This window comes from Panthera uncia, chromosome D4, assembly GCF_023721935.1.
Source record: "Panthera uncia isolate 11264 chromosome D4, Puncia_PCG_1.0, whole genome shotgun sequence".
Classification (NCBI taxonomy): domain Eukaryota; kingdom Metazoa; phylum Chordata; class Mammalia; order Carnivora; family Felidae; genus Panthera; species Panthera uncia.
This window is the reverse complement of record NC_064807.1, coordinates 30,449,756-30,464,520: the sequence shown is the minus strand read 5'-3', so window position 1 is coordinate 30,464,520 and position 14,765 is coordinate 30,449,756. Positions and strand designations below refer to the sequence as shown.

The window sequence follows — 14,765 nt, the reverse complement described above, 5'->3', positions numbered from 1 at the left end:
GGGGAGGGGTTGTGTTGTTGTTTGTTTCTTTTCTGTTCCGTCAGCATCCCCATCTGCAGCACTTCTGGCAGGGGCTATGTGGTCCACATCTAGCCCCTACTCCTGTCCCAGAACTCAACTCTCAGTGCCCTTTGAAGACTTAATAGCAACCAGGCTCAGGGCCCCTTGCTCTGTCCCACCCTCTCCTAAGCTCCCAAGGGCCCCAAGGTGCTGTCTGTGCTGGGTCCCAATCCCTTTCCACAGGTCTTGGCTCCACTTACATTGCTGGACCCACTCTGGAGGCTGACTCAGGAATTGGGTCCCAGAGGCAAGACCTGGCTCCAGGGAGAAACCAGTGACACAAGCAGGCTTAAACCCACTCTGCCCCTCCACCCCAGGTCCCACATGTTGGGCATCCTGACAGGCATGGGGGACAGGGCCCATTCCTGTTATCCTCTGGATCAAGGGCATCTCCTGGAGCAACTCTCTACCATGGGAATGATGCCCTCTGCAGCTGTGCCTACTGTGCACAAAGCACAGACTAACGCTAGAGAAATTGCTCATCTTCTTGCTTTCTCATATGGATAGAGGCCAGGGGAGGGGGAAAGCTGTGCTAGAAGTGGAGAGAGCAGTGGACCACTCCTGAGCTATACCTCCCCATTTTGAACAGGTCATTTCCATGCTCTCCCCAACTCCCATTTCACAAATCCTGTCTGATGGCCTCATCTGCTGGACTCTGGAGTATGCAAGGACTGGGAGCCAGACGAGACTTACTACATGATTGCAGGCCAGTCTCTGGGCCTTTTAACTCCCCACCACTCCTTGAGGAGCAGTTCTACAGCCCTGTGTTTAAATAAAGGTCACCAGACTGGGAGTTACATCTGAAGCTCCCTAATCCTGGCTTTTCCACCTGAATTCTTGAATTCAAGAGGTGATAATGTGTAAGTGTATTAAATATATTATTAGGAGATTAACCTTCCCTCATTTGCTTTACATCTACAAATTTGACCATCTGTTCTGGATATAAAAGTGGCTTCTCTATGTCTGTGATCTTAGAGCTGGAGTGGGGTGGAGACCATGATGGGGTATGATGAGCCACTGAGCCCTTAACTTTTTCTTTCCTCCAGGCCTGTAGATGGTGGTGGGATATCAGAGGCTCTTCATTCACTGCAAATTTATAGGCACCATGTGCCACTTTGCCTTTTTCTTTGGATCCAAACTTTTCAACTTGTCTCCCACATCCCATTCTAAGTTCATAGTATTCAACCGTCACATAGTTACTACATACAGATACACTCAATCTTGTTTCATTAATCCAGAACTCCTTCTCTGGGGTTAACATAGAGGGAAAGCAGGTGACCCTTGAATATTCATTTGGGGTAAAGGTGAACATAGCCCTTAGCAACTTCCCTGATGTTCTCTCACTTACACATACTCAGAGCTGGAAGTGCCATCCTCATCACTGGAAGTACAGGAAAGGCAGAGGTGGAAGAGGGTGACATTAAAGCTAAGCTCAGAGGGGTTCACAGGGCCTAACTCAACCTCAGCTCTTCACAAGAGAGAGAAGGGGCTCTCAAGAGCAAGTGCCCTCTATTCTTCACCAAGAGATCCAGGAAAAGGATTTCTCCTGCTTCTGAACTTTAGGCCTAGTACCCTCTACCAAATTTCAATCCACTTGGTTCTGATACTTCCTGGAGCCTGAGTGGGACCCTGAGTCCAGCCCCATGATGTCTGGAAACCTATCCCCTATAGCTGTATAAATTTCAAAGTAGAGTGGAAGCAAGAGAAAGACAAGTTGAGCCAGATCTTGGGTAAGGTCTTCATAGGTATTTCTCATATTTTTAGGGTAGTTTTTGTTTGCATAATGACAGTATCATGAAAACAATGTATAATGAAAGGATAAAGAGCAAGCCTACAATGCCCAAGGCCAAAATCCCTCCATTCTCCTCCCTTCTAGAAGCCAAAGTACATATTGAGCACAGCACAGACAAAAGCAACCATACTACCCTCTTTTGGGGGGAAAACATATATATTGGGGAATATTAGGTATTTGGATGTGCTAATGAGAAAAAAAACACTTTCTTTACATGGACTAATTTTTTTCTTGAAGACATATTTTCCTACTAGGAAAGGCTAAAGAAGTATTTTATGATCGACCAAACAGGGAGGCCTGAAGAAGACAGTGCCGTGGACAGTGTTGATGGTAGCCTGGGGCACCTGGCATCCTTGGCCTATACTGGCAGGGACTGACTGGAGACAAAGTCTTCTTGGGAGGCAGGGATGGGAGGTGCCTTGGGTCCAGTTGCTCATCCTCGAATCTTACACTTTTCAAGGACTGTCGGTGTTTAACCTGCCTTTCCTTGAAAGAGCTACTCTGACCATTGGAGGTGTCTTGGTGATTGTGGGCTGTATAACTCATTCTCCCATGCTCTGGGTAGAAGGGAACCCTGTGGTAGCAGAAACACCCACATACTGGTGCTTGGAGTTCCTGTTTGTGCTCATTTAACTTTGTGCCATGAAGTCCATGGTGGATTGCCATTTTCTCCTCTAGAATTTGTCCAACAGCTGTCATGAGTGCCTGAGCCTCAGAAGTCTCATTAGCCATAATTGATCTGCTTTTGACTGGTCCTTGGCTCTCGGCAGAGGCTATTATTGGCTTACATTTTTGCATAGTGTTCTGACCTTTGACTTTTCTATTGGGGAAAATCCATTGAAAAAAGTGCCTCATCCTTTTTCTGAAAAGGTTTTCTGGAGGACCTTGTTTCTTCTCTGGCAGGAACTGTATGCATCTGTTCCTAACAGAGTCTACTATTCCTCTGACTGAGGAAAGGTGACTCAAACTTTCAGCTTGAGAGGTCCTCAATTCTTCAAACCGTTCTTTATTCTTTCCTGAGTTGGGCCTCCTACAGTCCTCTCTCTTATAAGTAGAGGCAGTCATCTTGCTCTGGCTCTTCCGTGAGTCCTGAAGTCCAGAGTTCATGGGATCTTGCTGCCTTAAGCAGCTCTTTTGGTTTGCCATTAAGCCATACAGCATCTGGGAAGCTATCTTGTCTCCAGTAGGCACTGTCTGGGGATAACACTGAGGTGCCTGAGAAGCCAAGTTGTCTACAGCAAGGATCACGTGTGTAGGACAGTCTTGAGACTGGCTCTCTGGCTTTATCTTCAATTTGGACTCAAATTCACTAACCTCTGTGTTAAGGCATGACTCTCCAGGATCTTGGATAGCAGACATTCTAGAAAGTTTTTTACTGGTATCTAAACCCCCCATATGTGCATTTATGGTTTGGGGTTTTGTGAGCACATTGGTTCCCAAGATGGGTCTTGGCTGAAGAGTAGGAGGCTTGGCCTCCACTGCCTCCCTAGCCTTTTTAGACCTAAGATATTGGGGTCCTAAGTTCATCTTCAGCATTGCTACCCTATGGCAGGGGTCTTGTGAGGCCCAATCCTCACTCTCCTCTCTTGGCTCATTCCCAGCCATTGCTGAACTGGGACTCAGCTCTAGGCTGCTCTTCTCAGCCCATTCTGCAGAATCACTCTGCGGAGTTCTGCCCATGAGGTTGAGTGTGAAGGACTGAGAAGGTGGCCTGCTATCCTGTCCAGTCAGAGAGGCCTTTGAGGACCCCTGGTTGTCATCAGATGGGGTCCTTATCAGGGCCCTCTGGATTTCCCCATACATAGGTGAAGGGGCAAGGAGAGGCCTCTCCAGGGTGAGACCTGACTCTTCTGCTACAACTTTCTTTCCCAGACATGCCTGAGAAGGTCTTCTTCTCAGGGATTCAGCAAATTTGATTATTGAGGCAGTTCCAGACACACAGGTGGCTGAGGGGTTAAAGGCAAACTGCAGAATGGGCAAAGGTTGAACCTTTTTCAACTTAAATAGATTTATGGGCTTAAGAGCCTTGAGGGGTAGACCCCACCTGTGCCTCACCCAAAACCTTATAATATGTGCTTCCAGCACTTCTTGAATGTCTGGATTGAGGAAGGAAACCCTGTGGGAGGTGTTCACATATGGTCCCCAACACTTCAAGATTCCTAGGTTTCTGATTTCCTTGTGAGTGTTGGACTTCGGAAAAGCATGGTTGACTGCAAGCCAGGATTTGTGCACACTCACAGGGATCAAACTCCCACTGATCTTCCCCAACTTCCTACCCAAATGGTCTTTCAGGATGTTTTCTAGATTCTTATCTAAGCTCTTTAGCAAATCGCTCCCTGAGTCACTCATTGACAACCCCAAGTCACATTCTGACTCTTCAGAGCTTACTTCCTGAAACCCCATTAGGGAGCTTTCTGAGTCCCTGGAGAGATCTTTTGGGACCTTCCCCAAAATATACCCCAGGCCCTTGCCCATGCCCTGGCTTAGCTGGAACTCCACTTTCTGTGTATCCTTGTTGCTTTTACCTGCACATGCAGAGGGACGTGAGGGTCCACGCTTGCCCTTTGCCTGACATGTCCCTGGTAATTCACCCTGAAGCTGCCTTAGTTCCAGAGACTCTTGGATCTTACGGGGCAGCTCCCACCGGTGTTCAATAAGCCACTTTTGTAGGTGTTGCTCCAGTTGCTTGCGGAGTTCAGCACTGATTGGAAAGTTCTCAGGAAGGAGGGAGACTGCCCAACTGTCCTCAGGAAGATTGGAAGTGAAGACACTAAAGACTTCTTGAGATCTTTTGATTACAGAGGATAAAGCCCACCCACTTTCTAGTTGCTTCTGCAACAAAGGCCATTCTGGATGTTGAATCTCAGGTGGGATGAGAAATTGTGACTTATCCTGGGCTGTAGGGCAAGATACTTCACAGGCCTCAATCTGAGGTGGCGAAGGTGATAGGATTGGAAGAGAGGATTGGCGATGATCCTGGGTCAGGATCTGAGCCAGAGACGGTGGTTGAAATTGAGGTACAGATGAAACCAAGGGTTGAGATTGGAACTCCAGTTGGGACGGGGGCTGGGACTGAGAAAGCAGTGGAGATAGTTTACCCTGCATTTGAGTTGGGCAGGCACTTGAGATTCCATTGAATAAGAAAGAGGAAGACTGTGGCAATGAAGAGCCCTCAGAGGTCCAGGCAGTAGCCACCAGAGATTCGCTGTGTAGAGAGGGGAGACCCCAGAAAAGTTGGTTATATTTCTGCTGTAGATGGTGTCCCAAGACCTTAGGATATGAGAGCTTCTGATGACCAGGCAGCTGCTCTGGTTTTCCTTTTGTACTCCAGAAGTGTTGTAGGCTTGTGTTCTGTTCAGGACTCAGTGACTTCAACATATTCCCCAAAGAATTCAGGTGGTAGTCTGGGCTCATTTGTTTTGGATAGGATTCATCTTTTTCTTTTTCTTTCCAAATCTTGAACTTGACTCTCTTTGTGACTTGTATTTCTGGGAGCTTCTGATTATCTGAGCTCAGCAAAGAGGGGCTAGCAACTCCTACCTGTCTGTTGGTGGGGTTTCCCCAGAATGAGGCCTCTGGTGAGTGGTGGGAAAGGTGTTCTTGCTGAGACTCATAATTTGATGAGGTTGAGAGGCACAGGGCTTTGGCAGCAGTGTGCCACCATGACAAGGCTGAAATGGGACAACTTGAGTGGCCAAGGCCTGAGATGGCTGGAACAACAGAAGCTGACCAAAGGGTGTGAGATGACCTCTGTGGAATGGTGCTCGGTGGGAATGCCAAGGAGTCACATTGAGGAAGAGTCAGAATAGAGTCTGGAGGTTGTGGGGCAGAGGAGGCTCTCAGAGGTGGAGGGCAGGCCTCTGAATTAAGGGGACATGGAGGCAGAGGGGAAAGAGCAAGTGGCTGGGGCAAAAGGCTGTTGAGGGGAAGGAAAGGCTCTGGTGGCGAAGAGGCACTCAGAGATGAGTGGGAATGAACAGAAACTGAAGAGGTCATTGAGCCAAGAAGTAGAGGGCGCTGAGTCAGAGGAACTGGGGTAGCCAACAGGAACATGGTGGGAGCAGCATCATCCATAGGCTCCCTGCATGGCTGGTGGGCTCCAGCAGGCACTGCTTTGCACACCTCACCAGGGATGTCTTGACATAAGAGTTGATGAAAGCCACCCTTGTCAGGGAGCCTCCCCAGGCAGCTGCAGGAGACAGGAGGCACAAGCTGCAGCTAGAAGCTGACAGGGCAAGGAGGGCAGGGCAGGCTGGGCAGGGATAACACCTGCAACCTACAGCCCTCCACAGTCTCCATACTGATTTCACATTGCTCCTGCTATTCCTTACCCCAGAGCTTTATCCATACTTTGTTTCTGTGGCTCCCCCTCCCAGGGTTCCCTATGGACCAGGGGTCAAATCATAAACTCTGGGACAAAGGAGGACCAAGGAAAAGGGGGAAAAGGGGAAAAATTCTTTACCTTTGCAGAAGTGAAATCAGACTGCGAGCTCCCTCCAGTTCTTTCAGGCAATTTCTGCAAGCTGGAAATAAGGAGGCTGGGTTACAGTAGTGAAAGTAGGGCCCTAAGTGTTTTAGGGGAGGCTGAGTGCAGGGGGGAGCTTTTAGGCTAAGCTTTTAGGGGGAGACTGTTGGGAGATTAGACTATGGAGCCCAAGCATCACTGTTCAAAGCCACATGATCCCTCACAGTGATGGCCAGGTTTATTATGGGGAGTACTTTGTCACTTACATTACCCCCCCAGAGCCCTCACAACTGCCTTGTTGGGGAGAAAGGACAGGGGTCACCTCACAAAAGAATCTGAGTGAAGTTAAACCACTTATCAACCCAGAGGTTCCACCTCTTGATCTAGGCATTAATGGTCTACTACCGCCCACACACCTCTGCCAGCTGACACCCATTTCAGCCTCTATCAACTTCCTACCAAGCATGGAATCTGGGAAATATACAGTAGCTGATCTCCTTCCCAAGAGCCTCTCTGAGGGCTCTTTTTCCTGAAGGATGGTCTCTGCCCCTGGCATCCTTGGAGACCATGGAATTAGACCCTCAGGAGCAAGAGAGATGGAGAATAACTTGGCACATGTAGGGCTAAATGGCATAAGCTTACCTTTTAAAGCTCCACTTTTTTTCTTACTCTTGCTCCTCCTCCTCAGCTCCACTTGATGCTATGAGAAAAGATGAGGGGCTGGGACTCAATTATCTCTTCTCTCTAGATGATTCACAGATGCTCAGTGTTCATAATATGACTTTCTACATTTCTACATATAATGGAGCTCTGTGGCTTTCTTTTCTTTTATTCATCTTTAAAATGAATAAAATATTTTTAGTTTTTCTTCTTTGAAAAATGTAAACATGGATTTTCTATGTGAGATCACTATGAATTTCTTTCATCACTATTCCTCTACTCAAGAAATGCACACACACACACACATACAGGTCCTTCTATGCTCCACTGGATAAGACTCTGTTTCCAGAGTTCAGACCCCCACTCTAGCCCTTTAGAGGCTCTCAGGTTCAGCACTGCCTTCAGATCAGCCCAACACAGAGGAAGAGCTCACCTGAGACACCTGCCACAGGAAGGGGAAAGTGGCTGGTAAAACAATGTTTAGGAGTCTGTTCTTCTGCAGACAATGAACTCAGTATACAGTCCTCACTCACTGGTCACTGAATCTGGGACTTTGCCCAGGAGACCTAGGGTCTGGAGATCTTGGGATAGAAACCCTTGTGCCCACTCTAAGCTTTGCCTGGCCTAGCTAGTCCCTAGAAGGATGATGTTCTATTCTTTCCTGAGATTTCCCATCTCACAAGACTCTCTAGATGATTTAGAAAAGTGGATATAAGAATAAGGAAAAAAAAAGATAATCCCTGTTGGGGTTTAGCTAAAGTTTCCTTACCTTCCTGATATTTCTATATTTCTTAGCTGATGATAAGGATGGATTACTCTGAAAACAAGGGAGTAACAGAAGGAAGAGCCCCAGTCCACACAGGAAGGCAAAGATGGCATCAATCACCCAGGAGGTGGGACCAGAGCTCAGCCAGGAGGTACCAGTGCTTCTCAGAGAAAAGAAATTCTCCATCTTTGGAAATCTGTTGTCCTCAGGCAACTGAGCACTGGTAGTTCACTTGAGGACAGAGCTCTAGGCCTGCATCACAGAGCTAAAGCCTTGTCACAAAGGGTTCCTGAGAATGGGGGAGCTGGCTAGAGCACCACCCCTCCCCCATCATTCAGTCCCACAGATCCCTGCACTTTCCCGAGCCTTCTAGATTCCACCTTCCAACTCTACTGTCATGTCAGAGAGACCTTAGCCAATTTTCTATTCATTCCATCTAGAACTCAGATATTACCTGGTCCCTTTGTCCATTAGGGGTCTTGACTCAGGGCCCACCAATTTTACAACCCTTGAAAATCTGAAGTTGACCCTAGAATTTTGGCTATTTCCCAGGGAAATTTTCTTTTGGAATTTTCTCTGTCCTCAACTCTAGTTTCCCATATAATGTTCTTGTCTTGTATAAACCCAAGCACATAATTTAAATTTCTTTTGCAGTTAATTAGTTTTATGAATTTTAGTGTTTGCTTTGTCTCATTTTCAAAAGGACATATACACAAAAAATAAGATAATTATTCAAAATTCATAAATTAAAGTATGAAAGTTACTTTCTAAGTTTGTAACATTTATAATTCTAAAGTTAGTAAAGCTTTAAACTTTACTACAAAGACTTTTGGGACATGTGGATACATACACACATTCACAGACACATACACACACTTATCCTTTCACAAACCAATCCAGTATTTCCAAGTCCAAGAATCCACACTTTCCTACTGAAAACATTTTTTCATATGTTGTCTTGACCTGATTTTGTATTTTATTTTATTTGTGTTTTATTTTTATTTTTTAAATTTTCCACATAAGTTTTAAAACATGTTGTTTTAGTTCATTAGGGCTTCTATAACAAAATACCACAGAACAGGGTGGATCAAACAACAGAAATGTATTTCTCACAATTCTGGAGTCTAAGTCCAAGATCAAGGTGCCAGTATGGTCACATTCTGGTGAAGTGCCTCTTCCTGGTTAATAGCACTTTTTCACTGTGTCCTCATATGGTGGGAAGGGGCTAGGAATCTATCTGGAGACTTTTTTGTAGGGCACAAATCCTCTCCACAAGGGCTCATAAACATGTTCCAATTATCTCATCTCCTTTTTCTTTAGGAGTTAGAATTTGAATATATGGATTTGGGTGAGAGGACACATACATTCAGACAAGTGCACATATGCTACACTCAGAAGTCAGGAATGGGTTAGTTTATTCATACTCCTTTATAATAATCTCACCTCAAATTAAAATTTTATCAAAATTTAGACTTAGGTCTTCTTTGTATTCATATTTGCCTTCTATATTTTCTTTATTACTTTATTTTCAATATGCTTTGTTTGATGGGTTTTTTGATATTTAAAATCTTATCTGATAATTTTAGCTTGATTAAATTAATTGCTGTTTTCTTTATGATTTATTTCTGCCATATTATTTTGATTATTTTCCATATTTTCTTTATTGTTTCTTTTTTCTTCTCTTTTTGCATCTCCCACTTTATAGATCAAATGTTCTTTTTGTTCAAAATTTGGAAGTTTTTAAAATCCTAATGGTTTTATAACATTAATTATATTAATTTCCTTTTCAGTTTCTTACATGTGTCAATACTCATATTATCTCAGCACACCAAAGAGTACTCTTGCCTCCTCTGATTTTGCTTTCTCTGACATGACAGCCCTTATTTCATGAGGATATTACTGGAGTTTCGCTTCTGGGTTATTCTGTATATGCCACAATTTCATGTATTTTTTTTTTTTTAAATCCAGTTACTTGTTTTTATTTTTTATTTTTTTTTATTCTTTTTTTAATATATGAAATTTACTGTCAAATTGGTTTCCATACAACACCCAGTGCTCATCCCAAAAGGTGCCCTCCTCAATACCCATCACCCACCCTGCCCTCCCTCCCACCCTGCCCTCCCTCCCACCCCCCATCAACCCTCAGTTTGTTCTCAGTTTTTAACAGTCTCTTATGCTTTGGCTCTCTCCCACTCTAACCTCTTTTTTTTTTTTCTTTTCTTTCCTTCCCCTCCCCCATGGGTTTCTGTTATGTTTCTCAGGATCCACATAAGAGTGAAACCATATGGTATCTGTCTTTCTCTGTATGGCTTATTTCACTTAGCATCACACTCTCCAGTTCCATCCATGTTGCTACAAAAGGCCATATTTCATTTTTTCTCATTGCCACGTAGTATTCCATTGTGTATATAAACCACAATTTCTTTATCCATTCATCAGTTGATGGACATTTAGGCTCTTTCCATAATTTGGCTATTGTTGAGAGTGCCGCTATAAACATTGGGGTACAGGTGCCCCTATGCATCAGTACTCCTGTATCCCTTGGGTAAATTCCTAGCAGTGCTATTGCTGGGTCATAGGGTAGGTCTATTTTTAATTTTCTGAGGAACCTCCACACTGCTTTCCAGAGCGGCTGCACCAATTTGCATTCCCACCAACAGTGCAAGAGGGTTCCTGTTTCTCCACATCCTCTCCAGCATCTATAGTCTCCTGATTTCTTCATTTTGGCCACTCTGACTGGCGTGAGGTGGTATCTGAGTGTGGTTTTGATTTGTATTTCCCTGATAAGGAGCGACGTTGAGCATCTTTTCATGTGCCTGTTGGCCATCCGGATGTCTTCTTTAGAGAAGTGTCTATTCATGTTTTCTGCCCATTTCTTCACTGGGTTATTTGTTTTTCGGGTGTGGAGTTTGATGAGCTCTTTATAGATTTTGGATACTAGCCCTTTGTCCGATGTGTCATTTGCAAATATCTTTTCCCATTCCGTTGGCTGCCTTTTAGTTTTGTTGGTTGTTTCCTTTGCTGTGCAGAAGCTTTTTATCTTCATAAGGTCCCAGTAATTCACTTTTGCTTTTAATTCCCTTGCCTTTGGGGATGTGCCGAGTAAGAGATTGCTACGGCTGAGGTCAGAGAGGTCTTTTCCTGCTTTCTCCTCTAAGGTTTTGATGGTTTCCTGTCTCACATTCAGGTCCTTCATCCATTTTGAGTTTATTTTTGTGAATGGTGTGAGAAAGTGGTCTAGTTTCAACCTTCTGCATGTTGCTGTCCAGTTCTCCCAGCACCATTTGTTAAAGAGACTGTCTTTTTTCCATTGGATGTTCTTTCCTGCTTTGTCAAAGATGAGTTGGCCATACGTTTGTGGGTCTAGTTCTGGGGTTTCTATTCTATTCCATTGGTCTATGTGTCTGTTTTTATGCCAATACCATGCTGTCTTGATGATGACAGCTTTGTAGTAGAGGCTAAATTCTGGGATTGTGATGCCTCCTGCTTTGGTCTTCTTCTTCAAAATTACTTTGGCTATTCGGGGCCTTTTGTGGTTCCATATGAATTTTAGGATTGCTTGTTCTAGTTTCGAGAAGAATGCTGGTGCAATTTTGATTGGGATTGCATTGAATGTGTAGATAGCTTTGGGTAGTATTGACATTTTGACAATATTTATTCTTCCAATCCATGAGCATGGAATGTCTTTCCATTTCTTTATATCTTCTTTAATTACCTGCATAAGCTTTCTATAGTTTTCAGCATACAGATCTTTTACATCTTTGGTTAGATTTATTCCTAGGTATTTTATGCTTCTTGGTGCAATTGTGAATGGGATCAGTTTCTTTATTTGTCTTCTTGTTGCTTCATTGTTAGTGTATAAGAATGCAACTGATTTCTGCACATTGATTTTGTATCCTGCAACTTTGCTGAATTCATGTATCAGTTCTAGCAGACTTTTGGTGGAGTCTATCGGATTTTCCATGTATAATATCATGTCATCTGCAAAAAGCGAAAGCTTGACTTCATCTTTGCCAATTTTGATGCCTTTGATTTCCTTTTGTTGTCTGATTGCTGATGCTAGAACTTCCAGCACTATATTGAACAACAGCGGTGACAGTGGGCATCCCTGTCGTGTTCCTGATCTCAGGGAAAAAGCTCTCAGTTTTTCCCCGTTGAGGATGATGTTAGCTGTGGGCTTTTCATAAATGGCCTTTATGATCTTTAAGTATGTTCCTTCTATCCCGACTTTCTCAAGGGTTTTTATTAAGAAAGGGTGCTGGATTTTGTCAAAGGCCTTTTCTGCATCGATTGACAGGATCATATGGTTCTTCTCTTTTTTTTTGTTAATGTGATGTATCACGTTGATTGTTTTGCGAATGTTGAACCAGCCCTGCATCCCAGGAATGAATCCCACTTGATCATGGTGAATAATTCTTTTTATATGCCGTTGAATTCGATTTGCTAGTATCTTATTGAGAATTTTTGCATCCATATTCATCAGGGATATTGGCCTGTAGTTCTCTTTTTTTACTGGGTCTCTGTCTGGTTTAGGAATCAAAGTAATACTGGCTTCATAGAATGAGTCTGGAAGTTTTCCTTCCCTTTCTATTTCTTGGAATAGCTTGAGAAGGATAGGTATTATCTCTGCTTTAAATGTCTGGTAGAACTCCCCTGGGAAGCCATCTGGTCCTGGACTCTTATTTGTTGGGAGATTTTTGATAACCGATTCAATTTCTTCGCTGGTTATGGGTCTGTTCAAGCTTTCTATTTCCTCCTGATTGAGTTTTGGAAGAGTGTGGGTGTTTAGAAATTTGTCCATTTCTTCCAGGTTGTCCAATTTGCTGGCATATAATTTTTCATAGTATTCCCTGATAATTGTCTGTATCTCTGAGGGATTAGTTGTAATCATTCCATTTTCATTCATGATTTTATCTATTTGGGTCATCTCCCTTTTCTTTTTGAGAAGCCTGGCTAGAGGTTTGTCAATTTTGTTTATTTTTTCAAAAAACCAACTCTTGGTTTCATTGATCTGCTCTACAGTTTTTTTAGATTCTATATTGTTTATTTCTGCTCTGATCTTTATTATTTCTCTTCTTCTGCTGGGTTTAGGCTGCCTTTGCTGTTCTGCTTCTATTTCCTTTAGGTGTGCTGTTAGGTTTTGTATTTGGGATTTTTCTTGTTTCTTGAGATAGGCCTGGATTGCAATGTATTTTCCTCTCAGGACTGCCTTCGCTGCATCCCAAAGCGTTTGGATTGTTGTATTTTCATTTTCGTTTGTTTCCATATATATTTTAATTTCTTCTCTAATTGCCTGGTTGACCCACTCATTCGTTAGTAGGGTGTTCTTTAACCTCCATGCTTTTGGAGGTTTTCCAGACTTTTTCCTGTGGTTGATTTCAAGCTTCATAGCATTGTGGTCTGAAAGTATGCATGGTATAATTTCAATTCTTGTAAACTTATGAAGGGCTGTTTTGTGACCCAGTATATGATCTATCTTGGAGAATGTTCCATGTGCACTGGAGAAGAAAGTATATTCTGTTGCTTTGGGATGCAGAGTTCTAAATCTATCTGTCAAGTCCATCTGATCCAATGTATCATTCAGGGCCCTTGTTTCTTTATTGACCGTGTGTCTAGATGATCTATCCATTTCTGTAAGTGGGGTGTTAAAGTCCCCTGCAATGACCACATTCTTATCAATAAGGTTGCTTATGTTTATGAGTAATTGTTTTATATATCTGGGGGCTCGGGTATTTGGCGCATAGACATTTATAATAGTTAGCTCTTCCTGGTGGATAGACCCTGTGATTATTATATAATGCCCTTCTTCATCTCTTGTTACAGCCTTTAATTTAAAGTCTAGTTTGTCTGATATAAGTATGGCTACTCCAGCTTTCTTTTGGCTTCCAGGAGCATGATAAATAGTTCTCCATCCCCTCACTCTCAATCTAAAGGTGTCCTCAGATCTAAAATGAGTCTCTTGTAGACAGCAAATAGATGGGTCTTGTTTTTTTATCCATTCTGATACCCTATGTCTTTTAGTTGGCGCATTTAATCCATTTACATTCAGTGTTATTATAGAAAGATATGGGTTTAGAGTCATTGTGATGTCTGTATGTTTTATGCTTGTAGTGATGTCTCTGGTACTTTGTCTCACAGGATCCCCCTTAGGATCTCTTGTAGGGCTGGTTTCGTGGTGACAAATTCCTTCAGTTTTTGTTTGTTTGGGAAGACCTTTATCCAGCAAGTCTGTCATTTAGAATAGAAGGAGAGATAAAGGATTCTCGGCTGCATATTTTTTCTGTTTAGCACACTGTAGATATCGTGCCAAGCCTTTCTGGCCTGCCAAGTTTCAAAGGAGAGATCAGTCACGAGTCTTATAGGTCTCCCTTTATATGTGAGGGCACGTTTATCCCTTGCTGCTTTCAGAATTTTCTCTTTATCCTTGTATTTTGCCAGTTTCACTATGATATGTCGTGCAGAAGATCGATTCAAGTTACGTCTGAAGGGAGTTCTCTGTGCCTCTTGGATTTCAATGCCTTTTTCCTTCCCCAGTTCAGGGAAGTTCTCAGCTATAATTTGTTCAAGTACCCCTTCAGCACCTTTCCCTCTCTCTTCCTCCTCTGGGATACCAATTATGCATATATTATTTTTTTTTAGTGTATCACTTAGTTCTCTAATTTTCCCCTCATACTCCTGGATTTTTTTATCTCTCTTTCTTTCAGCTTCCTCTTTCTCCATAACTTTATCTTCTAGTTCACCTATTCTCTCCTCTGCCTCTTCAAGCCGAGCCATTGTGGTTTCCATTTTGTTTTGCATTTCGTTTAAAGCGTTTTTCAACTCCTCGTGACTGTTCCTTAGTCCCTCGATCTTTGTGGCAAGAGATTCTCTGCTGTCCTGTATACTGTTTTCAAGCCCAGTGATTAATTTTATGACTATTATTCTAAATTCACTTTCTGTTATATTATTTAAATCCTTTTGATCAGTTCATTAGCTGTTGTTATTTCCTGGAGATTCTTCTGAGGGGAATTCTTCCGTTTGGT

General features: G+C 43.1%; 1 protein-coding gene across 1 annotated transcript; it reads right to left on the bottom strand.

The window, feature by feature from the left end:
* Positions 1-1,989: 1,989 nt before the first annotated feature.
* Positions 1,990-8,063, bottom strand: LOC125925434 (spermatogenesis-associated protein 31A6-like). Its single transcript, XM_049634419.1, has 4 exons — positions 7,747-8,063; positions 6,960-7,017; positions 6,315-6,375; positions 1,990-6,041 (listed from the first exon to the last, which is right to left on the bottom strand). The coding sequence occupies exons 1-4, from the start codon at positions 7,927-7,929 to the stop codon at positions 2,126-2,128; spliced, it is 4,218 nt and encodes a 1,405-aa protein (XP_049490376.1). The 5' UTR covers positions 7,930-8,063; the 3' UTR covers positions 1,990-2,125.
* Positions 8,064-14,765: the final 6,702 nt, after the last annotated feature.